We start from the raw sequence: 27,183 nt of genomic DNA on the forward strand, positions 1-27,183 counted from the left end.
GTAACTTACTTAATTTTTTGTTTTGCGATCAATATATAGATTAAAAGAGATTCTACTTTCTAATTGAATTTTAAACATACGATTATCTTTTGTTACGTCGGATATTCTATTATACTTTTGCTTCGAACGTATTTTATTAACTTTATTTATATGAACGATCACGTGAATGTATCATGCTGATGGTTTTTACCGCTTCATCCGCACTAATGAGAATCATATTGCAAGTCATTGTTGTTACTAACTTGCAGAAAATTTTTCTAAGGAGAAATTATCTTGTGAAATTATATCAGTTCAGACATTCTCGCCTGAACGTTGTCTTATAACTTTTCTTTTTTTTCCGTTCAAAGTCTAAGCATATGCAATTTAATATTTTATCACAAAGAGGGAGAGAAAGAGAGACAAAGAATGCGAGGAAGTGTATAGGATATTTAAATGAATCGCGGCATCATGATTAATTCAGTAATATACATATATGTGACGTGTGCAGACCATAGTAACTTACGTTTACCGCTTGAAAATCAATTATAGGTAGCTTTATCGCTAATGCGAACGATTGTTATTTGCAAGGTTACGCAGGAAATTTAACTGTGACGTTAAATCGTTAACTTCGCATAAACGATAAATTATGTAAAAAACTTGTAGGTATATAAAAAAAACTTGGAGTAAAACCCGAAGACATATATATGAAAAATATATTTAATAAAAAAAAGAATACATTTTTTTTTATTACGTAAAGTGTTTATTATATAAACATGATGCACGCTTATATATAATAATGAAAAATTAATTTTGCATATTAATAGTTTTCTTCAATTTTCGTGAAGAAATTACGTCAACAATGAGCGTCCAAGCAGCTTTATGAATTCAATTCGAGAAAAAAATTATTGAAATATCAATTTCTGTTTAATTAAATACAATGAAATTATTTCACAGGAAGATCTGTAAATGATACAGCTAGGAAAATAAACCGGGCGAAGAGGGAGGAATAGGGAAACTGCGAGAGAACGTTAACAACGAGGACGGATGTCCATTTTAGAAAAGGAAGGAAAAAAGAGAGCGATCAGCTGATCCGTCGCCGCGTTGCTCCTACAATTCTGCCATGGCGCGTGACATTCTTTCGACGGGCCGAAACAATTGTCTCATAATCAGGTAAAGAAGCAAGGGTTAACGGTGAATCGTAGAAAGGATTAGAAGGGACGGATATCCGTAGAAGTTAAGGAAAAAGCGAGTTAACGGCCGTTTCTCAGTAGTGAATTCGGAAGCGTTCGGTGCGCATCGAGATTCGAGAAGTGCTGCATATCAAAGAGTCCGTAATTCGACACAAAAGTGAATAAAGATTGGCAAGAAGTTAGCGGAGTGAAACATCGAGGTATCTTATCAGGCGAGATTAGCTCGGGCGTTACGTGCTTTTACATAAATTCGAGATTATTTCATGCATGGCAGCCTTAAACACAGAGTGGTGCCCATCCTCGAGATGGTGCGCGCTCGAAGGCGAGATCGAATTTGCTGTACGAGCGGACGCCGCGTTTCCGCATAGTAGCGTGTTTCCATCGACGACGTCCCGTTCGTTTGTACAGTTATCGCATCGCCGCGCGGTATATTATTATATTAACAGCACCGTAGTGCCGCAGTCGTCGCTCGCTCGTGCTCGCGTCGCGGTCGACTCGCGTCGCACGTCGTCGTCGTGGTCAGTCGGTCGAACGGTGCGAGCGGAGCGGAAGGGAGCGCGTCCGGCTCGACTCGACGACGGCCGTGGTACGTGTGTACGTGTATAGACACTTGTGTGCCGCTCCCGCCGACGCTGTAGCGAAAATCTGATGAGTAAGTGTCACGCCGGCCTGGCGTGGGACGTCACGCCACCGTCGCTCCTCGTCGTGTGTTTCGCGTGACGCGACTTCTCGGTGTGACGTCCGACGTCGAGCGACGACGACGACGACGACGACGCTGCCGCCACAGTGACTGACATGGACGTGAATAGGGCAGTTACAAAGTAGTTTGTGCATTAGCAAAGTTCTTTTAAAGAAACTCGCGACGCGACGAGTCGGAAATATCAGCGCGCTGTGAGACGCTGTTGACAAACAGCTCGACGAAGAGTAGTTGACGCGAGCTGCGAAATGGAGCGATAGAGACGGGAGATCGATAGCTTAGATTACTAATTTATCATACGCGGTTTACGTAACGTGAAATCGCGCGTTTATGTATATTGTTATAGCGTTTGAAAATAATCGATGAGTGTTTAGAAGCCCGGGCGCTTTTATACTCGCGCGTATAATCAAAACATGAATGCCAAACGTTCAGCGCGGTACTTGTTGCTTTGATATTGCATTGTTGTAACAGAAACTATATATTTATATATAGATATTGTACGATAAGATACGATATTTATTAAAGTTACTTTCAAAATTTTGTTTTAAAAAATTGCAATTATATGAACAATAACAATTTTGTTTCAAGAAAAATTGCAACTATTATATGAGCAATAACAGACAATGTGACGATAAAAAAAAAACAGAATTAAAAATTGTATTTAAGTCAATCCCAGTAAGTGTACAGAATATCAGATTACATTAAAACGACTTAAAAAAATGTACATAAAAATGTGTATATCATGGACTTGTGTGACGTCATTTATTGAATGTAAATATATGCTTGCGTGCCTGTGTACTTTACATATTGTGTGCGTAAATGAAAAGGATGATCTTTGACTCTTGGCTTGGAAATAACTCTTAACTCACGTTTTAAAGTTTCAAAAGCTTTCTGAGTTTGATGATTTTGAAAAAAAAAGACGCATGAGATATTGTCTCGTTTGAAATTGTACTTTCAAAATTGTCCAATATATGTATCTTTTTCAGCGAATACATTATTTGCCACAACCGAGGGATCCGCAGTGAATCATTCTATTCTGAGCAATGAGTCCGCATAGCCATAAAAATAATTTAACTCCAAAAGACATGCAGTCTAACGGATACTCTGCTGGCAATACCATGACCAAAGAAGCAAGAAATCATTCATCTCCTTGTGAGTCAGTGGATTGTATGTGTGCTTAGATTGCCAATTTTTTACTTTTTGTTATATACTACGTTGTTTGCATCGTTTGCAGATAGAGTTTAGTACTTTATACTTTCCATCATGGTTATTATAATTTTTTTTAACTTTTGATGCATATTAAAATGGAATGATTGACTATATAAAATAAAATAAGTAAGAACAATCTAGATATGATTTTCAATACAAGCTGTCGTATAGATGTCCACACGATGCAATATTTACTGTGTACAGCTGCAGTATTTTCAGTGCCTTAACATAATTTGTTTGCAATTATATCGATAATTTCATTTTTCATTCAAATTTATTTTAATAAAAGAATATTAATTATTAGATAATTAATGACTAACCTTCGGCTGAAAAGTAGAGTTTGAAACAATGAATATTATATTTGGAAAAAGACTATAAACTGGAAATACCATGTCTATACTATGTCTATTATTATGAATATTGTACTGAATGACTATATGCCTTGAGAATACTGCGTCTATACTGTGTCTATAATACTGTGAGGAGTTGTACACAATAATTATTGTATACCTATGCCGGCTTGTACTAGCTTGAATATCATTGCTTAGATTTTTCTATAAAAAATATCAAATTTTGTTTTTAATTCAATTTTGTTAAGCTAAATAGCATTGGTAATAAAGTAGATGATGCTTGCGACAAAAACGTTATCTTTACTTCGCTTGATTGTTACCCAAAAGAACATTTGTAATTAGATTCTCTTTTAATGTATATATACATATTTTTACATATGTTGCTGCACCATTTTTCTGCATGATGTGCCTATAATCATATTTTTAAAAATTTAATCTCGTAATTTTTGCAAAATTGCTTTTCTAATTGCTATAGTGATTATTGCATTTTTTTGAAACAAAAATGTTTTAATATTATAATTTTTTTTGCATAATTTACATAACGAAATACTAATCGTACATTATTGTTACAGCAATGCCTTGGTTTGGGATGGATATAGGTGGTACACTATGCAAATTAGTATACTTCGAACCAAAGGATATAACGAGAGATGAAGCGGATGCAGAAGTTGAGACGTTGAAAAATATTCGTCGATATCTCACTAAAAATTCGGCATATGGAAAAACTGGTCATCGTGATACGCATCTACAAGTAAGTAAACATTGTTAAATATTTAATTGTTTATATTTACTTGTATTTTCTGCATTTTACTGGTTGTATAAACCTGTTGACAATTTGACGATTGTTTCAGATGGATAACGTTTGCATTAGAGGCAGACGAGGAACGTTACATTTTATTAGATTTCCCACGAGTGAAATGGGAAATTTTTTAGCATTAGCAAAATCAAAAGGTATGGCGAATCTTGTGACTACGGTTTGCGCCACTGGTGGTGGTGCTTTTAAATTCGAGGACAATTTCAAAAAGGTTTGGAAGATCTCTTGTCTTGATCTCTGCCTTTTTATAATTATGGCATGAATAATTATTAAAATATAATAAAATCTCTTTGGCAGGAAGTAAATATGAACTTGGCAAAGTTCGACGAATTGGATAGTTTATTACGCGGAATGCTTTACATAGAGACCACGAATCTACGTGAATGCTATTATTGGTCGAATCCCACAGATGACAGCAAATGCCAAAAAGAACCCTATGACTTTTCTGAACCATATCCTTTCCTGGTAAGAGGAATCATATCCTTACCTCGTAATATAAAGATATTTCGATGTGCGTTTTTGGACTGGTAGAATTACTGTGATTGATTATATCTTGCAGCTCGTTAATATAGGCTCTGGAGTAAGCATACTAGCTGTATACGGACCAGAAGATTATAAAAGGATATCTGGAACAAGGTAAATTGTCTACAATGTGTTATATTTTATAATGGGAAGATATTTGTTGTCGCGTAATAGCAGTATAAACATTTAATTATCTTACAGTTTAGGTGGCGGTACATTCTTAGGATTATGTTGTCTGCTTACTGGATGTAACACTTTTGAAGAGGCAATAGAGTTAGCAACGGGCGGTGATAATACAAGAGTGGATAAATTGGTTAAGGATATATACGGCGGTGATTATGGTCCTTTCGGTCTTCCCGGAGATTTAGTTGCGAGCAGGTACAATTGTAAAGCAATTATTAATTCCTACTCTAAGATGTAATTTCTTTAGCTTACAACTTTTATATTTCATTTTTTACTCTTCTTAGTTTTGGACAAATGAATTCCAAAGATCGCAGAAATACCGTCACGAAGGAAGATCTGGCGCGCGCAACTCTTGTTACTATCACAAATAATATCGGTTCTATCGCGCGTATGTGTGCTGTTAATGAAAAAATTGAAAGGGTAATAGGAAAATATATAATTTGTTACATACAACTTCTTAAACTGGCCATTTACAATAATTTTCGCTTTTAGGTCGTATTCGTAGGAAATTTTCTTAGGGTAAATCCCATATCAATGAAATTGTTGGCCTATGCTATGGATTACTGGTCTAAAGGAACCTTGAAAGCCCTGTTTTTGGAACATGAAGTAAAAATCTTAACTGAAAGCTCATATTTTAAAATGCCATTCAGACATCACAGGATGTTGTGTCTTGATTTCAGGGTTACTTCGGCGCGGTGGGATGTCTATTACAATTCAATGGCGAATCTAGCTAAACACAATGGAAAACAATTGGGAGGAGCAGTCATATACAACATATAGCATTCCATATGACCAACTTCGCAAAACATTTCTCGAGTGAGAAAGATTCTTCGACATAATCATATTTATTTTTGTTACATTTTTTTCAATTAAATAATCGTTTATTATGTTTAAGGCGGAAAAAACTTCGATATTTAAGCAGTAGGATTAGGGGTATATTTGTCAAGTGTCATTGTATAATTTATCACTATTTTAATGTAGGAAAAAATAATTGCGTCAAGATGTTTCTTTTCTTTTTTGGTCGGGGGGTAATTATATTTCGAGATAATTGTTCGATTACGAGCACAAATCTAACACGACTCGGCAGATAGAAATTGATAAATGGACCAAATCCATAAGGATTAAGGATAGCCTCTCCTTCCGATGTTTGTTACATGCCGCATAGACTAGTTCTACCTCATAATTTATATTGTAAAGTTTTTCTACAAATGTGCACAGGTTTTTATGTATATAAGTAAACGCAATCGTTATATATATTACACTTGCACATCTCTCTCTCTTTTCTCTTCGTAATTTTATAAAACTATTGTAGCGAGTAAATACTTTCGCACTAATTGTTAATATCTGCAATTTTGTTGTTAATGCATTGCGTGTTACAAAATGAATTTTTTAATACGATTTTTTAATTGAATATTAATGCAACTTTTTAATGAAATATTCATTCGCATCTGGCAATTGCATAAATTAAGAATTTTTTATGTCACTCCAGTGAGATCACGATTTTGAAATGCAAATTACGCTTTCATCAGGATATTAAATGCGAAATGCAATATTATGCGTACTCGAAATTGTCAAACATGTGTCAAATGTTAAATCTTATTTTTGAGAAATACGTTGTAATACTGTGAATGAATAAAAATGTATCATTGAAATATTGATATTGTCATAAAGAAAATGCATATATTGTTTTAGAAAATAATTGTGATAAATTTTTTTCTATTTTAACTTTCTACTTGAAATGTGATAATAAATTTTTTTCTATTTTAATTTTCTACTTTAAATGTGACAATTAATAAAACATTGGATGTTATTTCTAATTTATCGAGTAATTTTGTACATAATCACAAGCGTATCCTTATACAAAGAGCTTATTTTTGTTACAATGTATTGTGGAAGCATGCCAAAAAAAATTAATAAAATATCATTTTAATATACAATAAAAAATGTGTCTGTGTATCCATACCATCTGGTGTCATTTATGATAAGAATTAAATTTTATGATAAATGAAATAAATAACAATAAGCAAATATATTCTCTGAAAATATTAGTTTCAATAATATACGTCATCGTATTATAATGTATAATTCACAGCATGATTATTAAATGATTATAATTATTATCATATTTAAGCTATCGTTATTCAATATACAAGTCGTAGTGAAACTGCATATGTATAAATACAAGGAATAAGAATTAAGAATACCAGAGAGTACGGTTACTTAGCAACGTTCTTACAAAACAGTGCCACTCTTAAATGTCAAGCTGACTGATTTGTACAGGCATAGTCAGCTGATGTGAGACTATAGTTTTTGTAGTGGTGTCATCATTATTCACGTTATTTTTTTTATAATCTTTGAAGAGATCAGTACATCAAAGATTAATATATCATAAATTTTTTAACGACTTTTTTGATATCGACAAAAATGGTAAGTTCATTAATTTTCACTATTAACCTATCATAAAAGCTTTGTAACGATGGGTCATCAATAGTTTATCAATACTTTTATCAATACTATCAGTATTTTATATCAATACATACTTTCTCAACTACAAGCTTTTTAATATAATTCCATATATGTAATTATGATTTTTATGTATTCTCTTTCACCTCTCTTATTTCTTATAAAAAGAATGTTTTTTAAATTGTGTTATTTAAAATTGATGAAAAGGGTCCCAAGAAAGCAAGGGGGAAAGCGATGGATACTGTCGAGGGAGTAGACACAACAAAAATGAATAGGGAGCAATTGGAGATATATGCCCATAAGATATTGGAAGAGATGGAACGTGAACGGGAGGAAAGAAACTTTTTTCAACTAGAGAGAGACAAATTGCGAACTTTTTGGGAAATTACGAGACGTCAGTTGGATGAAGCGCGTGCTGTAGTCAGGTATTTTAGTGGTAACAAATAATCATTTGCGATGCGTACGTAAACGCGTTTAAAATTCTTCAGAAATAAAGAACGTGAGAAAGAGGAATTGGCAGAGAATCACGAAGCCGAACTCAAATTATACAAACAGAAAGTGAAACACCTAATGTATGAACACCAGACCAATTTGTCGGAAACCAAAGCCGATCATTTGGTCGCTCTTAAATTGGCACAAGACGATCATGTTGTGCAAGAAAATGAGCTCATTAAAGACAAGACAGAGTTAAAAAAAACGCAGAAAGAACAAGAATCAGCGTACATGAATGAAATTCGCGCATTAAAATTGGTAAGAAGTACAATCTTCATGTGTATATATTTATTCAATTGTAACTGAAAAAGAATCGCTCATTCTTACATGTACAAAATGTAGCATAATTCGGAGGAAATGAATAATATGATGAAGAAATTTGAGTCTGAAGCGACAGAATTGGAGCAAAAGTACGAACAAAAATTAACCAGCCAATATGAGTCCTTAATATTGAAGCATCGCATGGAAGTAACTGAAGTGGAGGAGAGGAAGAACGCGCAAATCGCGAATCTGATCAAGAATCACGAAAATGCGTTTACCGAAATGAAAAATTATTACAATGATATCACTCTGAATAACTTATCGTTAATTAAGAGTATGAAGGTGAACCCTAACGTTGTTATAAATTTCATGATTATCATAATCATGGAAAACAAGTGTTGAGAAATTTCCAATTAATATAGCAAATCTTTTCACAATAGGAACAAATGGAAGTGATGAGAAATAATGAGGAACGTATGAAGAAGCAAGTACGGGAATTAGCAGCGGAGAATAAAAAATATTCGACTGATTTGAAAGCTTCCCAGGAAACGGTTACTGAACTTAATCGTCAACTTGCAAATTACGAGAAAGACAAACAATGTTTGGTTGTTGGTATCTAAAGCATATCTTTGGCATGTAACGGCGCTATGAGAAAACTAAATGAATAATTATTACAGAATACAAAACGGAGATTGTCCGTAGTGGCAAAGGACCTAGAAAATTTAAAATGGGAGAATGAAGTTCTCGAGCTGCGTTTTGAAAAAGTAAGATAATTAAATATCTATTCATTATATATTCAAGCGCACAACAACTTTGAAACACATGTCTTTCTAATACATTTCATTTAGTGTCAATCCGAGAGAGATGAGTTACATTCTAGATTTGTCTCGGCTATATTCGAACTGCAACAAAAAACGGGTTTAAAGAATGTACTCTTGGAAAAAAAATTAGAAAAGTTGTCGGACTTATTGGAGCAACGTGAAGCGCAGATTAGCGAAGTATTAGTTGCTGCTCAACTGGATCCTACGGCGGTGATTAACGTGAATAAAAAATTAGAGGTATACATTAAACATCACCTTATTTTTATAATTATCTGATTGTGAATTAAGTATACAGTTACGAATACGGTAGTAATGCAACATTTCTTTGCAGGATATGCTTAATAGAAAAAATACTGCAATACAAGATCTACAATATGAATTAGCAAAAGTGTGTAAAGCTCACGACGATTTGTTAGCGGCTTATGAAAGTAAACTGCAAGAATACGGAATTCCTAAGGCTGAACTTGGATTTCAGCCTCTGAGGATGAAGATAGCCGGTGCGAAATTAGGTTTAGGTCCAGCTGGTCTCGTTACTGCAAATCAGTAGTACATTTTATAAATTTTTTTACATATAATCGATTTATGAAAAGTTTATATACCTTGTCTGAGAAATTCGTGTCAACAAGTGACATATTTTATCGCTATTTTTTTACACATTTTAATGAAAGGGATAATAATAAGTTTTTAGTAAACTGTACAACATTTGATATATGTTTAGTAGGATATTTGATATAATTAATACATGTAATTAATCTAACGATACTTTCTAAAAAGCGATATAACTGAAAAAAACCTGAAATGTTTTTGATCAAGATCGATACATAGAATTAATTTTGACACAGAGTATTTTTATTCTGTAAAACAAATACATTTTTATAGCTTATGCGTTATGTTCTCAAAAATTACATAAAATTATCACAGAGAATGTACAGAATAGATCGTATCGATGCCTGAAAGTTGTATAGTCTCAGTAATTATTCAACATATTTATGTTTTTGCCTCTAATCGTATTTCTCATCGCAATTAACGTTGGCAATAAAAAGTCTGATATCGTGTACGATTAATACATTTTCGTGATTAAATTGCATAACTCTCTGCGCTCCAACATCTTATCAGATATCCAACAACTGGCAGGCACAAATACATTGAAGATACATTAATATATAAATATTAACATATACATAGATATTAGACACTGACTAGTTCTCTAACTTGTAAAACACTGTAAGTCAAATACATCAGGTCACATGGTTAATAAATTTCAAACACTAGTTTTATATGTAAAATATTTCCCCATCCATTTCTCGCATAATAATAGTAATAGTCTGTAAACTTTCCCATTTTATAATACTTTACGGTTAGTAAGTGAAGAAATAATTTATCATTTGCTCACAGATTTGTAAATATTATACAACACTTTGTATAGATATAATTTTATAATACATATATGTGTATATATAATATACATATATATTTATATATATATATATGCTTATGTGTATATTAAGAATTTTGGCACAATAAGAAATAGAATCACAGTTGAAATCATTGTACATTATAAGGTTTACAGATGGTTTTTGTCAACGTCGGTTTTCGTGTCTATGAAGTGTTATGTTACACGCTTGCTACGATATGAAATGCACATTGAAATGTGTAAACACAATCAAACTTGAAATCTCACAACTAGGCTACATTATAGAAAATTACAATAAATTACGAAATAATATATAAAAAATCCAGGTTTTAGAAAAGATCACGCGAAACGCTAAGAGATTAACCAGATAGAATTCTGAGCACTGCAAAATTTAGAATTTATCTGTATACTCGTGTTTTTTTTTTCTTTCTTTGAATTAGGCTCGTTTGGTTAACCTTATCTGGAAAGGACATCCGATCTACGCTTTTTTCCCTTTTCATTAAATTTTTACGGCCGTGTGTATCAGAGTCGTAGAAAAAATATTAAGCATCTGTTTTTTAAATTTTAGATATTAGTGGTCCATTGTTCCATTGTAAACCCTTTCCTCGAGTTCCCTTGAAAGATTCGCTCGCTACGTTTACAGGTGCATCGATCTCTAGCTTGTGTGCGCACACTAAATTTAAATGAGAGCGTAATATATATATGCTTAATACGGTTAAGCAGTACGACGCATTTATACATATAAAATTTGACGTGATGTAGCAACACACTTTCATTTAATTTTACTACTAGCGAGATACTTACGCATGTACGATAAATAAAAGGAAAATATATGAGCATATATATTATCTAGATAGGGAAAAGGCAAGATACACTTTCAAGTAGTTCAAAATTACCATACTTGCATAGATAGCGGATGTAAATATACAATGATTATATGTGTGGCTTGTACACACTTGGTCTGCGATCTGATAAGAATTGTGTTAATTAATTTTAAACGTTAAATTGCAAATTTTGTACTTTACCGGTATTGAAAAGGAACCGTAAGTTTATGGAAATTCTCTCTCGTTATAAATTAATTAAATGTTTCCAAGAATAATTTATCGTCTTTCGAAAAGATTACATATTACAAAAAAAAGTGCGCATACGATGTAACATAAATGCGTTCTGTTAGCTTTATGGATTATTTGATTTTCTCATTCAACTCATTATCCTCCAATTTGGCAGAACGTCAGCGATCAACGTAGAAAAGTATGTTGTTACATTGTAAACCACAGTTTCGCCGGCGGCCAGAATGGCCCCGAAGGAGCCGTAGGTACCGTAATCTATTATGCTGTGATTACACGCGGACAAGACCGCCAGATCTTTCCCCGGGCCTTTACCGTCGTTTTCCGACACGAAGCTGATGCGGTGGCGTTTACTGTGCAAGTAATACTTACACCAGGCGATATTATCGCTCGTCACCACGAAGACCACGTTGCTGTACTTGTCGGCGAAGTAATCCATCGCCGACAGGTAGTAACTTACCGGCGCCGGCCGCGTTTTCAACTTCTGCCAAAGATAATCCACGTAATCGGTCCTGCGCACGTGCACGCTGACGTAGGTCGGCGAGGATAGATTGAATTTTTCCGCCACGCGTTTCAACACTTTCTCCGAGTAAATCCTTAGATTCGGTTTGAACGTAAACTCCCGCCGTACGTCGTCCAGCCAAACCAGTATCAAAGACCAATAAGCCGCATGCCTGAGGAAAAAAATTCAATTTTTACTTCATTTAAATATATGTTTTAAAAGATTAATGGAGAGAAAGAGAGAGAATTATGAAACTTATTTTTTACTTTGCTTTTCACGCATTTTATTGGTGCATTTATTTCACAGCAGTTTGTGCCGTAAAATCTCAAGTGACGCTAACCTGGGTATAATGATATTTTGCTCCGTACTGTTCCACTGACTGAGCGAATTAACCACCTGGCCGACGTCCAGGATGCACCTGCCTATGTAGCTAAGCGGCGGGATGCTGAGGTTCTCGAAGTGCTCCTCCAGGGTCTTGAGAATACAGCGCGGCATGAATGGCTCTAGGCCGGTTCTCCGGGCGGTCGCCCACACGGAGATGTACTCCCAGATCTGGTTGCCCAGTCTACCGCCCTGCACCGCCGAGACTATGCCGTATTTCGGACACGGGTAGGGATTGTTGCGCAATTCCGACGTCGGTACGCGGGCGTTGTTCTTCAGGTTCGCGCGACAGAGCCCCTGCTCGTACGTGGAGATCTTCATGTGACGCGTCGGCGGGGTCGACGTGTACATGGGAAACAGGAAGACGTGGATGCCGAATACCACTAGCAGCGCGAGGACTATCGCGCTCGCAAGCACATGCTGTTGAGCGTGACTCATTCTCTCTGCTAATTTTTGCGCCACGCAAATTTTCAGCGACGGGATACCCCTTTTTTTTCTCTCTATCGTTCACTCCTTCTCTCTCCCTCGCTCTACGTGCTTGCTCTCTAATCTCTCTTCACTACTTTGCTCTGCTTCTCGCTTGCTCTGCCTCTACTGGTCGGCCGCTCGCTTCGCTCGCGCTAGTCCGGCATTTCGTATCTACAGGTGTGCCATGTCCTTTGCTTTCCGACGTACATCTTGGCAACAATAAACGAGCGATTAATGAGCGATAAACGTATGGACAATGTCATTTAGGATAGTTTACGTGATAATTGAAGTACATATTGTTTAACGTAATATTATTGTACTTATTGAATATTATGTGTGATTTTAAGATTAACATTGAGACAATCATGGGATGTAGAAATAGAACAACAATAAGAACAGAAAATTCGAGAAATGTTAATTACATGAATAATTAATATTTTATATTAATTTTTTTTAATCGCATAGATTTAAAAATCGCAACAGATTTGAAGCTAATGTTCTTCCATTTATTAATTGCACCGCATATATTTCATTCAGGAATATTCTAAGATTTTTTTATCATTCAATATGCATATAATCGCTGTCCACAGAAATGTGTTAAGTAATTTAAACGTAATTTAATTCGCCAGATTAAATTGCTTCTTCTCCAGATAATTGAAAAAGGACATGGCCAACACGCAATTACTATGCAAAGCCAGAGTAAATTTCCATGCAAGCGGCAATTCTGGCAAACATAAACATATTATAATGTCAGCTTTGTAATCGTAAGAAAATCATAACAAGCTACTTAATAATTTGTTGAGCACGATTTTCGATGTAAACCATGCAATAACTTGTCTCTTTTCAACAAATGTAACAGCTATGTCCGAACGATGTTAAGAGCGTAATTAATACGGGGTGATAGTGGATGGGACGAGTATATGCGGGACATAAAACCCCTTGTTACGGCACTCGCTTCGCGGAGCATTCTCATCTTTCAGCTAGGGTGGCATTTAAACGTTTTTTTTTTAATGGCATTGTCATATTTAATGACATGAATTTTCCGTCTCGACACAAGGAAACTCTAAAAAGCTCGTATTGAACAATGTTACGAAATGACGAGGCATAAAGAATCCTGGGCGACATGAAAATTGATCGAGCGATTAGAAGAAAAATTTGATGCGTACATACATGCGAAATTCAATTGCACACGTCGAAAATTATATCCCGATATATTCCTAATTTCGAAATCCTGTTGGCGATCTTTCGTGATTTTTGAACATACAAAACTCCGATGCGTAACGTTGTAATCTTGCTGTTAATCGTCCATGGAAAAAAAAGTCTCTCGCGGAAAATCTGCAATTTGTACAATCGCGCGTATATACGCATACTTATTCGAAGTTATTGCGTCGCAAGAACACTGCGTGCGTGACACACATTCCTCTCGAAATCACCACTGTCAAAGCGGCGCATGCAGCTCGTCGAGATCAATCCCCGAGGGACAAAGTTTCTTCAGAAGAAACGCATCAAAGTGAATAAAGTCTCTGACATCACTACGTTTAATAGCGTTACAGCCCTCTCAGGTTCCCGATGTAGAAACAGGAATTGAGGAGTGTGCATCAACGTCGCTTCGACTTACCTTCCTCATCACGTTCCTACTGCGCGTCATCAGTGCCATAGTACGAAAATCACAATACTCATTCGCGACAAATAAAAGCTATCACAGCGAATTCGCGGAATTAACCTTCATATCATCTCCGTAGCGTCCAGAGAGCTTTCGCCCTTTTAAATCTTCGTCTTAAATTCGGCCTCTCGGCGAGCAAGCCAGGCGAGAACTTAACTGCGGGAGGCTCATCATCCGGGACGTCGAGACCTCATCAACCTCGTGAACGGGATCCTCTACTCACCCGTTCCGGCGAACTCGGCGCGATTCGCGACGCACAGGTCGAGCCTCGCAACCAGCCGCGAGTTCGGGTGTTCGCTCATGTTTGCCCGGCACGGACGGTGGGTGCTTGTTGCACCCTCGGGCCACCGTAGCTCGGTGTCGTGTCGCCGTCCGTCCGGGGCGTCGTCGATCGTCACAGTCACACCGCGAGCGCGCAGCGCCGTCCACGCTTCGCGGCGAGCTTCACAGGGCGGCAACGCTCGGCTTCGCGCTTCACGTCGTCGATCGCCTCCTTCACGCTTCCTCCCCCTCTACGACGCAACGATGTCCGAGACAGTCTCACGCGCCGTCCGGCTCGGACGGGGGCGAGCTGCCATCCCTCTCGCCGGGGATGTTTTCTCTCAGGGGGCGAGCCGTGACGTCACCGACACCCCGCAGTCCACAGCCGGCGCCGCGATACGTATGGATTTTTAATTTCCCGTTGGCGCCTTTCCGAGACCGCCATCTGCTGTCGTTGTCCGTCGGTGGCGTCGATAATTCCCACCTTTTGCGCGATATATTTGTCAGACACGTCGGTAAGTTCACCGATCTACGTGACCCAACGATTGATCCTCACTATACCATCCGCCGTGGTGAACCTGTCCGCCGTTACCGACGCGATCGTGGCGCTGCCGCTATTGCCGCTATTGGCATTTGGCGCTAATGGCGCTCTCTCTTTCTCTACGCGTCGGCGTCGGTTTTGCATGCAGCCTTTTTTGAACGTTCCGCATCGATCACAAATACTTCATTCAATCTCTTTCGTTTCCTGGTAAAGTTTGGCAAAAAGGTATTATTTCTATATTCGTATGTGATTAGAATATTAAATAACATGTGGGATGTTACGGATTACTGAAATATCAATCGTTTTCTGTTCGCAGAAAGATTCGTGGGTGCGCAGGGCATGGCGGCTATAACGCAGCGATCCGACACAGCGAGACGGGCACAACGAAATTGGTGAGTACCAATAATATTTCGATATATTCGTTGAAAATGTACTTATTGCGTCGATTATCACGAAACATCGTTGGCGTGGAAGCCTGATACTCGCGCGAGATAACGCGGCGTTTTACGGGTTATATATCGAGCGACGCGCGGTAAGCGTCGCGACGCCAATTTTGTATTCTCTCTCTCTCCTCTCTCGACGCCGCGCCGACGGTCGATCCGTTTGGAATTCCGTAGCTGAGTTTGCGAAAACTTCAATTTCTGATGTGATTTTGTTCGTCGACCGTCGTTTTTATTCCGCTCGCGAGCGAGAGACGCGTACGCGTCGCGCGGTCCAGTCTGTCGCGGTGCTTTTTCACGCTTTCGTTATTCGCAAGCTCGAAAACTCGCTGCTGAAGTAAGCCGCGTATTTTTCGGTCGGTACGAACATACCTTTTTATTCGTTTACGCGTGGATATAAAATATTACGTTGGATAAATTATTATGCTATTTATAATAGAATTACATATATAGCGCCTCTATTTTATACTATTACTTTATACAAATTATTTTATATTGAAGATAAAACATTATCAAACGCTTTAAAAAATAAAGACATTATTTTAGCTGTACAGTATCATTCATATCAATGATTTTTCGGAGTACATAAGTATTTTTGAACTAAAATAAAAAAGATTGTCTGACATTTCCTTCTGCTGTTTCGACGTCCCGGGGATTACTTGGTTAGCTCGTAATTGCATTTGATTCCGATATTGCTACACGAAAACACTTTCACGAGCAACACGCTCGCCTGTAAGGAATCTTAGGTGAAATGTATTTTCTTGTAGCAATTTATATTATATTATTCAAAAATCAATTTTAATTCGAGATATTATTTATTAAGTTTTTAAATTAAAATACAATTTTTTTAGACATCTTTATAGACATTGCATATATTTATTTTCGCAAAGCGGAAATGCAAAACGGATTTTCTTGTACAGTCACATTTAACAATTACGTACAGACAGAAGTCAAACGTGATTATATACTTTTGCTTTTGATTTTGCAAATTATCAGTCAACGTTCCTGGAAATCGAAGAATTGCAAAGATTTGGAATCTGTTAGGAATTTCTCAAGGTGTTTATTTAAACTTCTCCTGATTTCGCAAATCGGTCCAATATTATAAACGCGAATTCTTTTCACATAAATTCGTATGGTACTTTCACATTCTTTTTCGCATCGCACGGTGCTTTACACAAAACGTATACCCTGTGAATACCGTTAAAAAATACTACGCGCACGAAGTGCGACGTATACAACGTATACGAATAGTAGGTGCAACGTGTATATAGAGAGAATGATATCCTCGCACGCTTCATCAATCAATAGGCAGATGCCAACTGTAACCCAGGCGGCTATCTGTCGATAGTTTTACAACACACTCCGTTTGTACGGCATGTGACGAATCGTCCTAAGCGATGTGTCGTAATTTTCCAACTCGCGAATAGTAGCAGAAGAATATTCTTAATTGTGATTTAACTGTCATTTTTTAAAAAACACTATCATACATTTTCCTATCAAAGTTATTGTAATTGTTTATCTAACAAAGAAAGTTGTTTATTAAAAAACTATTATATACAGAATTTCTTAAGGACATTAACGTCGCTACTTAAATTTTCCATTTTTCTTTCTTGCAGCAGAAAGGTGCTAGAAAAAGTATTAAGAAAGTTTATTACGATAATCTTTTAACAATTTTTTTATAAATAATCTTTGTCCCCGCTACAGCGCGCATTTTATTCACATCGTCTAATCTCACGCGAGTAACACCCGTCGAAAGAGTATAAATAAAGTAAATAGTATGCACGTACGCCTGCGAGCGAGCTGCAGGCTAAAATGTTCCATAAAGATGCAAATAGCCGAGTGGCGTCCGAAATGAGAAATATCGAGTATCCGTTCACGGAAGGGGAGAAGATCGGTAGTCGCGCGCTTCAGCTTCCGCCTATGGAATATCCTCCTCCCCTTTCGCCACATCGGCGTGTTTGCGCGAGATATTTCAAAATCCGTTCTGATATAGGTAAGCGCGATCGCCCAATCATTTTTTACAGCGCGACCCAATTCGCAACGGAAAGCTATTTTTACGCTTACACATTCACGAACGATTGTTCGGACGCCGAACGTTAAGATAGCGCACAAGCTCGTTGTCCAATTATTCGATCCTGTTACACGTATACTACTTCCATTCATTAAATCTCATTGTTTTACTTGTTTAATTAATGCACTGTCAATTCTCCGACGTCATACTTACTAAAACTGAGTTTACAGAACCTTCATCTCGAATTAAATTGTTTGTATCGCTTTTGCCATTTCTGTAAACAACTTTGACGTACTGTGACATGATCTTAATTACCAACAAATAACATGGAACTTCACAGTTATTTCAAAATTTCAAAAGCTAAACACACATAATTATATCGTTAATATAATATAATACAATGTTGCATACGAGAAATTATTAAAACCTATTAGGAATTGTTACGTTTTTGTGAAATTAATCAAAGTACTATATTTTGCTACAATTATAATATTACGAAACACTGAGCATACTATTTTTTAATTTTCAGCGATCCGCGTAAATGTTGAAATTTCTTTGTTAGTAAAATAGAAGTAACAATTGTATGAGAAAAATTTCGATTATTATCTTCATGCATTCTTTACACGAATATGAGGCAAAAACACTGGATGTTAAAGTGCACAGCTGCTAAATTACCAAAACATTAGAAAGAATGTGATGTCCTATTTTTATAGTGTAGGTAAATTGTTATAAATTTGTTGCAATTTTTATATTTCTAAAGGCAAAAAATATGTTTTTAATTTTCTCGTAGAATTTAGTTAAATCAATTGAATAAAGATTATCATAATTATTATTACAATCAACCTAAATGGTATAAAATGCTAAAAAAAATTTAAACGAATTACTAATACATATATAATATTTAAATAAATGCTCTTTCTATTGATATAATTATTTCAATGTTTTGTTAATGTAATTGTCCATTCATTGTTATAATTGCTAATTATTGCGCGTCGATGTAATTCAAATTATATCGAAATAAATCGTTAATTTTAACTTTTTATATTACAATTTTTTAATAATTTTGATGCAGTATATTACATCTCTCCACTCGTTGGCCTCTTTAGTAGCGCCGTTGCACTACGAATTTTTTATGCCGTTTCCACCAGAGCTTTACCGAATGTGTGTTACAAAAGTGGTGAAAATAGTTTTTCCACGGTCCCCTTCGCGCGCGCGAAGAAACATCATCGGAAACGCTCGTGCTTGGCACAGATGCGAGAAAGAGAGTTAAAAGCTTGTACTCGTTTGTAGTCTTAAATATCCCCGGACACTTCCATTTCCGAGTGTGTTTCCGCCCAAGAGGAGAAGTATCATCGTAGGAAATTATAGCCGCGGTACGGAATATAAGAGCGGGCGCGGCGCGGACAGTCACGGACGATGATCCCAGTTGTTTCGGAACTCGCGGGAATTACCGGGCGGTCTCCGGTGCAATTACACGCGCGAGTTAAATCACAATTACGGCCGACGGACGTGGCAAACCATAAAAAAAAAAAGAAAAGCCAGGGTAAATTCTTTTGGAGTTTAATCAATTAGTCGATACGACTGGATATTGCGACTCGATAACGATTCAACTGTCCGTCGCGTAAATCAACGGACGCGATATTCGCGAACGAAGCAGAGTCACACCCTTCGAAGATCGGATCGATGATTATAATCTGATTATTCATGGCGCAGCGACGACGATTGCACTTTATATACCTATTGAACTTTACCATCGTACGAGTTGCTCGATAATTATGCTCGATAAAGGGAGCGGCGGTGTCTCGGACGACCTGTCTTTCCACTTCGAAAAAGCGACTCCTCCCTCGGGGTGCGTTGGGTCGCTTCGATAAAGGAGACACGCCTGGCAAGATGAAGATAATGCGAAGGCACGCGTAAACTTTATACGCGAGTTCCGCGGAATGATAAGAACACCGGGTTTGCGGATATTGACTATCTCTGGAGTACTTGGCAAAATATCCGAAGCACCCTGTACACTCTATAGCAAGAAGAACTAGAGCAATAATTTGCATTAATTAATACAAAAAAAATGTCGTTAGACTCATCCCGGTAATAATTAATGTTGCCTATTTTTTAATGTAATTTATTGGAGTTTGCCTGATTATACTGAAAAAAGAATGTCCTGTCTATTGCCTGGATTAAAATGGTCCGCCTGCACAAGTATTTCACGACAAAGTTAAGAATAATTCCGCGCGCGGATTCCAATGACAACATCCAGAATCTTCCGACTGTTTATCGATGTTCGGAGAGGAAGAAGTGGAAATTAGTGAACTCAGAAGTACACCTTGCAAACGGAAAGCGGGGGAGAAATTCGTTACGCCCTCTTCGCGGAGGCGGGTGTTACCTTCCTCTAAGAAGAAAACGAGAGAAGTTGAGAAGGAAAACGGAAGAGAGAGAGAGAGAGAGAAAGAGAGAGAGAGAGAGAGAGAGAGAGAGAGAGAGAGAGAGAGAGAGAGAGAGAGAGAGAGGAGGAGGAGGAGGAGGAGGAGGAGGAAGGGAGAGAGATAAGGGAAATACTGGTTTGGCATCTACGCAATTTCCTTCATTAGCATCGAATTTCCGCAGGATACTCCCTTCCCACTCCATCTTGCCACTCTATCAACGTGTTTCTCTCCATCTCTCGCAACCCTCTCGTCCTTCGTCTCCCCTTTCTCAATCGCTATCTACATCCCCGGCTTTCCCTCTCGTCTCGCTCACGGCGAATCCCGTGCATCCCCCCTAGTATCCCAACCACCTCTTTCTGTCTCCGTCAACGCGTCCCACCAAATCGCGAGACTCGAGATTGAAATACACGGTATCCGCGTTGTCGCCGCCCATTGCAATTTGGTTAGTAAACTGAAGCTAAATATATGCGTAGACGTGCGTAAAGAGAACGAGAGACAGAGAAAGGACAGACCTGATATTGACGTTCATATAACTGAGAATCCGCCAACAGTGAAGAGTGCCATAATAGTACAAGACGTAGTCGCACAATCTTGCCCTCATAAATCTTGCAACTAGATAATAAATCTCATAGTTTGTTAGTATTAAATTGTGTGAAGGCAATCAGTTTATTTGGATTTAAATTAAAAAATTCATTTTAAAAAGATGTATAAATATACAAAATGTAAAATATGGAATATTAAATCGATAAACTCTTCGGCCGATCTATAAAATAGTGCAACTCGAATCTCGATATTGCAGTTCATTTTCGTTCTCTCCACGATACGCGCGAATCACGTCGCCTTGGTCGAAATTGAAATGAAAACAGTGCATTTAATGCTTTTTAATGGTTTTTCATTTGCAACGCCATTGTTGCGTGTCGCGGGCGCAACATCGGATAAATGAATTACTTATAGGCCACGGCGCTCACAAGTGCGCGCAATTGGGTGTATAACAATTGGGCATATGCATTGGCGTATATACAACAATAAAGCGTAAGTGTACGGGTGGGATAATTCGATTATGCTTCATAAAACGTTATAAAATTGTTTGATTCCGCGAGGAAAATAATACGAGTCATCGGAGAACTGTCACTGTGCGATATCAATTCTAATCTCGGGCGCCATTAAAAATATCTTAAAGCAATGTTCTTTTCAAATCAAATTAGCCGCGTATCATTACACAATCCAAAATCAATAGTTTATCCGTAGAATGCAGATATTTTTAGAAATATATTGGAGCTTTCTTTCTCTCTCGTTCTTCGTCGTCTCTAAAATACACGGATTGCTCCTACGACCTACTTACAAACTTAATTTTAGACTTCCGAGTTTCTTTAGATTCCAAAAATTAAATAAAGTCATTAATAAATTTATGAAAGAAAACGACTATAATTATACGTGCTGTGAGACACATACAAAGAATAAGCGCTTCTTTATTTCTATTTCCATATGCGTATCAACGCGAAAATCCGTTGGATCCGCTCCGAAATATTGAAATGGACATGACAGAATCGATATGAAGGATCTTTGAAATAGATTTAAAGAGACGAATGCATCTCTCATGTAAAACCGTTTGCTAAATCACATCATATCTCGTGTGCAAAGCGCAAAGTGCACTCTGTCCGCTGCATCGTCCGTACCCCCCCCAGTCGATGCCGTCCGAGATCAAATATCGTTTGCCTTGATTCTCAACGACGACCGAAATGCAATTTTCGCGCAAACTCCGGCGCGGACCCAAACTCCGTGCGAGCGACGAGGCGTCGATGTAAACTACGACTAACCAGGAACCGGGTTTGCAAGTGATCGAATTTGATGACACTCGGCGGGTTTGGAGAACGGACGAAAATACCACTACGGTCATCTCTCAAAAATCGAATCGAAAATAAATCGAGTACGGTTTGATTATCGAGCTACGTAAAATTGTAACAATTTTGGACTATGAATAATTTCCTCATCTGATTATCGAAGATGAGTGCAAAATACAAAGATCTTATCACATTTTCTAAAGATATTCTTATTAAAAATAACTGGAAACACGAAAATATCTTGCGTTTTTCGTCTCAAAGTACAAATAATAGCTAGACCATTTGTATAATCCAAATAACAGAAATCTATACACGGAAAGAATTTTATTTTAAAATTTACCTTGAAAATCATGTTAAATCGTGGGACAACATAACATTTCGACGAATTTTATGTGATTTTCACTATTTTTAAAAATATATACTACAACAAATTTATTGTAATAAAAAACAAAGAAATTCACGTAAAATTTTTCAAAATACGATATTATCTCACGATTAATATGATTTTCAATTTAAAAAAAAATTCTCTCCGTGTACCTTTAATTAATTATGTATATAAATTAATTACATTTATTACATTAATGTTAAATATAATGCTGAATATTACGTTATAAAATATTCAAATTTATATGTATAGGTATTATATATGGTATAAAATCGTTATATAAAAATCCTGAAAATTGAAGATGCATTCGCAGGGAACAAGCACGAAGCCTTGTCGGCTAAACCGAGCAGGAAAGAAGGAAAATGAAAAGACCACGGTGAGATAAAGGGGGTGATGGTAGCGCGATATCGAATGTCGGATTGCCGCCGTCGGGCTGAGGAAAAAGGAGTTCCAAAAGGGGTACGGCGAAATTGCGGAAGAATTGCGATGCACATACCTATAAAAGACGGCCTGTCAATAGCATGGACCCGCTGCCGCCGCGCCGTGCGCGATTTCAATCGGTATCTTCTCTCCCCCTTCCTGCCCCTCTTCCTCCTCCAAAGCGATACGTGGTGCATACAAGGCGCCGCGGCCGTACGTATGCATGTCACAGGGTGCTTGCACCTGCGCAAGCACAGGGACGGATTGCTGTGTGAAAGCTAACGAGATTGATAAGGAAATTGAGGTGGAGAGCATAATTTTGGAGTGGGTTGAATTTCCGATTCTATATTGACATCCCAATGGAAAATATGATAATCTTTATTACAAAAAATAAATGTAACTGTTATTTCTGTGCACATTTACGTAATATCTCGATATTTGAAGAGAATAAGAAAAAAGAGAATTTAATAAATAACTGCAAAAACTTTTTTCCTCGAAAAGTTTTTCTCGTTGCAATAAACTCCGAGTTTTACTATTCGAAATCAAGATTCATACAATTTTTTCTAAATTCAAGTTGTAAACCAAAAGAAATTGTTACAGTTCGAATGCTGTTCTGCTAGCTATATATCTATGAAAAATTTATATAACATGTTTCTACAAAAAAAATTGATGAAATTTTCTAGTTTATCTGTGATCATATCTTCTCTTGTAGTAATCAATTCAATTATTAGTTTCAATCCCCGAGAAGTCAGTAATCCGCCCCTGCGAAGGAGCACGCGAGAATACCCCTCGGGACGTGTATAAAACTTGTCCGAGAAATTTCCCATCGCGACTCATTCCGCCGCGTCTTATTTCGTGGTCGAAAGGACTTCGCGGGAATCGAAAACTCGGCCGCGGCCAATGCAGTTGACAGGCACGAAAGAGAGGAATCGAGACTTCGGGGATCGTCCGTGAAGCACCGTGCGATACGAAAAAGAACGTGAAAGTACCATACGAATTTATGTGAAAAGAATTCGCGTTTATAATACTGGACCGATTTGCGAAATCAGGAGAAGTTTAAATAAACACCTTGAGAAATTCCTAACAAATTCCTAATCTATGCAATTTTTCGATTTCCGGTAAAGAGGTAGCGGTACCAGTCAAAGCGGTATCAGTCAAAGTGCGTCAGTTAAAGTGCTTTTTAAAAAATGACAGTTAAATCACAATTAAGAATGTTCTTCTGCTACTATTCGCGAGTTGGAAAATTACGACACATCGCTTAGGACGATTCGTCATATGCCGTACGAACAGAGTGTGTTGTAAAACTATCGACAGATAGCCGCCTGGGTTACAGTTGGCATCTGCCTATTGATTGATGAAGCGTGCGAGGATATCATTCTCTCTATATACACATTGCACCTACTATTCGTATACGTCGTATACGTCGCATTTCGTGCGCGTAGTCCAGAGTATTTTTTAACGGTATTCACAGGGTATACGTTTTGTCGCTATCTGCCGCTCTGAAAAGCAATGCGCTCTAATTTACGAGAGTGTTCCGGCAAAAACTGAAATTACTATAGCTACGCATTGCTATGTGTTTGTGCTATTGTACTTGGTTTCTCTCGTCGCGTAAAAGAGATCAAATCTCGAGTAAGCGAGGCATTTAAGATACGAACAATAGCTAACAATTTTGTCACTGTTATTTGATTTCGTTTTATAGAGATACGTAGCTGGTTGAAGTTTGGCTAAATCTTGCGATAAATTAGAGTTAAGTTGTTTAACTGCAGCATTTACAACGTTATGGGAAAGAATCTCATACAAACGTGTCAAAATTCATCGGCATTGAATTTTTTTTGCTATAACTCCGTCTCTCGAATTGCTAGAAGCGTTATAAAAAATAAAATAGTATCGCATTTTATTAACGACTTCTGGAATTCGAAGGCGTACCCGATAAAAGCAATCGATGAAACTCGCGCGAAGCGTGCCGACCGAGTTTTACCCTCCCTGCCCCCTTCCGTTACGCGTACCGGCAAGAGTATTTTTTTATGCTATTTATTTCATTTTACATTGATTAACGAATACGCGGGAGCACGAGCGCTGCAGGAATCCCGTTAGGAATTAAAAAACATTCTCCATTCTCTCCCGTACCTGCTATTCTCTTCATCAATTCCAATCTCATCTTGGATTCGTTTTCCTCATCTGCGAGCTTTACGATATTTCGTTTGTATACTGTATTTGTCATATATGTGTGTGTGTGTATGTGTGTGCGTGTGCTTGCGTGCGCGCGTGTGTATAGTATTGCAATTTGTGAATTTTGTCAGAATTCTTAGATTTAAATATATATTTGATAATATCCGCAAATTAGTGGCGCTAGGCGTTATTTTGGATGACATATCGACTGATAACGAAGTTTGCGAATTAATTTAATAGGAACGCCGGTTAAATTCGATTACCGCAGTGACAAGAAGGTGATAAAAGCCTTTCTTATGAAGGGACTTTCAGCTTTGATCGTCATTGTCTTTGCGCGCGGCGGAAAGGTAAACAGAATCTTACCTAATTTACGGGATGCTTTCTCCGAGCTCGATTTCATCGCGCCTGCTTTTCGCCCCGGCTTTATCTGGAACGTTGTGAAAGTTTTCGAGTAAAGGTATGAAGGAAAGGGAGTTGAAGGGGAACGAGAGGAGAGGAGAGAAAGATTCTTGAAAAGTCCGTGCCATGATATCGTGCATGAGGAACGTCTTGCTTGTAAAGTTTAAGCGGCCTTGAGCGTAATATCTTTGAACTCGGTTGTAGAGTCTGTCTCTCCTTCGATCACAGACGAAGCCGATATAGTTCAGCTAGTACTTTCCCTAGGGGAGACCCGCGAGCGTCTAATAGATTTTGCAGTCGTGGACAAAGTAACCGGATGGAAGGTCCGTCGAGTTTAACGAAAACTGTTTCCTTACTGCTGAGTCATTGTATCAACGACGTCGTTTACTTCCCCTATATGTATACATAATATTTTTAGTCAGTGTGATGTTCAGCATAAAACGTTTTTCATATAATCTGCTTCAGTTACTAGAGAGAATGTATAAATGTGTAATATTGAATATTAAGTACAGCCAATGAAAAAAATGTTTCGTTTCATAAAAATAAATTTGTTGGGATATTTTTTAGTGTATTTCGTTGATTCTTAATTATCATTTATAATATTCTCTCTTGCATATTCTTGCATTTCTTCTGAAATTAATTATCTGATCTTTGATGCTTTCGAGTAGTAGACTTATCGTCTGAGAAGTCGGTCTTACGTAGTGGCTTATTGTAATCCCTTTGTTAGTTTATTAAAATCGCATACTGCTAAGCTGTATCAAATATAGGCGAATCTTTTTTCAAAGTCATGAAAGCTTGTGTCTTGAAATAAGTTTTCTTGATAAATATATGATGAGGTTTTTAATGGTGATACAAAATGTGTTCAGATTGAATGTAAGATTAAGCAGACAACTTGAACAACGAGTTTTTCATAATAATAAAAAAATAATTTTATTAAAAACCGATAATTTTTAATTTCATTATTGAAGAACCCATTGTATCCCATATTACCTGACGGTCTTAATTACAACTCGACCCAAATTAGTATTTAGCCAGCAAGTATCGTACAATGATTCTTTCATTTCTCCTTTTTTATTTTTTCTCGTCCCACTCTTTTCTCTCTCTCTCTCTCTCTCTCTCGGAAATGTACGTATCTCTCTGGTGATGTAGACGTACATCGAAGCACGAAGAACTGCACTTTACTTTACTATTTCGAACTTAAAAGATCTCACGGTTTAGCTGTTCGTGACGAGGATTTGAAGCAGTGATCTAAGTCTAAGTGATTGCTTTCGGCGCACATGCAAAATTTACACTCTACGATGTGCGTTGAAGCGCAAGTTTATGTCATCATCAATTGTCGATAAAAGGCTCACCGTCTCTCCCGTTACATGCATTGGTGAAGAGTGCTGGAATATCAAAAACACTCAATTCACTTAGACGAGCAATGTAGACGGAATATAGGATCGTGTATCATTTAATTATAGTATGAAATTGTAGGATTAGATATCATTAATAATAATTTGTCAAGTAGCGCGAAGTATTCTTTGAATAATTCGCTGAGTGATCAAAACTAAATATTCTGTAATTAATATCTTGCATTTTCAATTGATTTCTCTGGAACACAATGGAACTCTGCAAACAATTCCGAATAATATTGCCAACTTTCAATTTTGTAAAGATTTCCAAAGCTTGCAAAAGCTTGTCAAAGTTTCTGTGGACTTTTCTTCGTTTGAGTTCGGTCATGAATATATGCCAAAGGCGACGGGTCGACCCGTTTTATCTGCGAGGCTCATATTTCTTGTAACAATAATTCATCGCTATCGCAATTACCGAGAACG

At 37.3% G+C, this 27,183-nt stretch overlaps 3 protein-coding genes and 1 long non-coding RNA gene across 12 annotated transcripts in view; 3 read left to right on the top strand and 1 right to left on the bottom strand.

The window, feature by feature from the left end:
* The first annotated feature begins 439 nt into the window (after nt 1–439).
* Nucleotides 440–6,645, top strand: LOC105460005 (pantothenate kinase 3). 7 transcript variants are annotated; one of them, XM_011706426.1, is made up of 11 exons: nt 440–528; nt 934–1,149; nt 2,853–3,033; nt 3,998–4,176; nt 4,277–4,450; nt 4,537–4,704; nt 4,799–4,875; nt 4,963–5,139; nt 5,229–5,364; nt 5,437–5,550; nt 5,625–6,645. In XM_011706426.1, exons 3-11 carry the CDS (start codon nt 2,910–2,912, stop codon nt 5,676–5,678), a joined length of 1,203 nt encoding a protein of 400 aa, XP_011704728.1. In that variant the 5' UTR covers nt 440–528; nt 934–1,149; nt 2,853–2,909; the 3' UTR covers nt 5,679–6,645. The 7 variants fall into 7 exon arrangements, with proteins under 7 accessions (XP_011704728.1, XP_011704726.1, XP_011704733.1 ...); XM_011706424.1 differs by having other exon boundaries at nt 446–642; XM_011706431.1 differs by having other exon boundaries at nt 446–642; nt 2,853–3,018.
* Nucleotides 6,646–7,159: 514 nt separating this feature from the next.
* Nucleotides 7,160–10,267, top strand: LOC105460007 (growth arrest-specific protein 8). Its single transcript, XM_011706432.1, has 8 exons — nt 7,160–7,371; nt 7,615–7,832; nt 7,896–8,157; nt 8,242–8,502; nt 8,601–8,768; nt 8,838–8,924; nt 9,009–9,218; nt 9,313–10,267. The coding sequence occupies exons 1-8, from the start codon at nt 7,369–7,371 to the stop codon at nt 9,526–9,528; spliced, it is 1,425 nt and encodes a 474-aa protein (XP_011704734.1). The 5' UTR covers nt 7,160–7,368; the 3' UTR covers nt 9,529–10,267.
* Nucleotides 10,268–11,018: 751 nt separating this feature from the next.
* On the bottom strand, nt 11,019–15,088 carry LOC105460008 (galactoside 2-alpha-L-fucosyltransferase 3-like). Of its 3 annotated transcripts, none has more exons than XM_011706436.1 (3): nt 14,700–15,088; nt 12,305–13,022; nt 11,019–12,136 (listed from the first exon to the last, which is right to left on the bottom strand). In XM_011706436.1, exons 2-3 carry the CDS (start codon nt 12,781–12,783, stop codon nt 11,596–11,598), a joined length of 1,020 nt encoding a protein of 339 aa, XP_011704738.1. In that variant the 5' UTR covers nt 12,784–13,022; nt 14,700–15,088; the 3' UTR covers nt 11,019–11,595. The 3 variants fall into 3 exon arrangements, with proteins under 3 accessions (XP_011704738.1, XP_011704737.1, XP_011704736.1); XM_011706435.1 differs by having other exon boundaries at nt 14,537–15,088; XM_011706434.1 differs by having other exon boundaries at nt 14,432–15,088.
* A 313-nt stretch (nt 15,089–15,401) lies between these two features.
* Nucleotides 15,402–27,183, top strand: part of LOC105460011 — a 186,073-nt gene continuing 174,291 nt past the window's right edge. Inside the window, exons 1-2 of the long non-coding RNA XR_975753.1 lie at nt 15,402–15,503; nt 15,595–15,670. This is a non-coding gene — a long non-coding RNA (uncharacterized LOC105460011). The remainder of the gene's footprint in view (nt 15,504–15,594; nt 15,671–27,183) is intronic.

The sequence above is a fragment of the Wasmannia auropunctata genome, unplaced genomic scaffold (genome assembly GCF_000956235.1).
Source record: "Wasmannia auropunctata unplaced genomic scaffold, wasmannia.A_1.0 LD333475.1, whole genome shotgun sequence".
Classification (NCBI taxonomy): domain Eukaryota; kingdom Metazoa; phylum Arthropoda; class Insecta; order Hymenoptera; family Formicidae; genus Wasmannia; species Wasmannia auropunctata.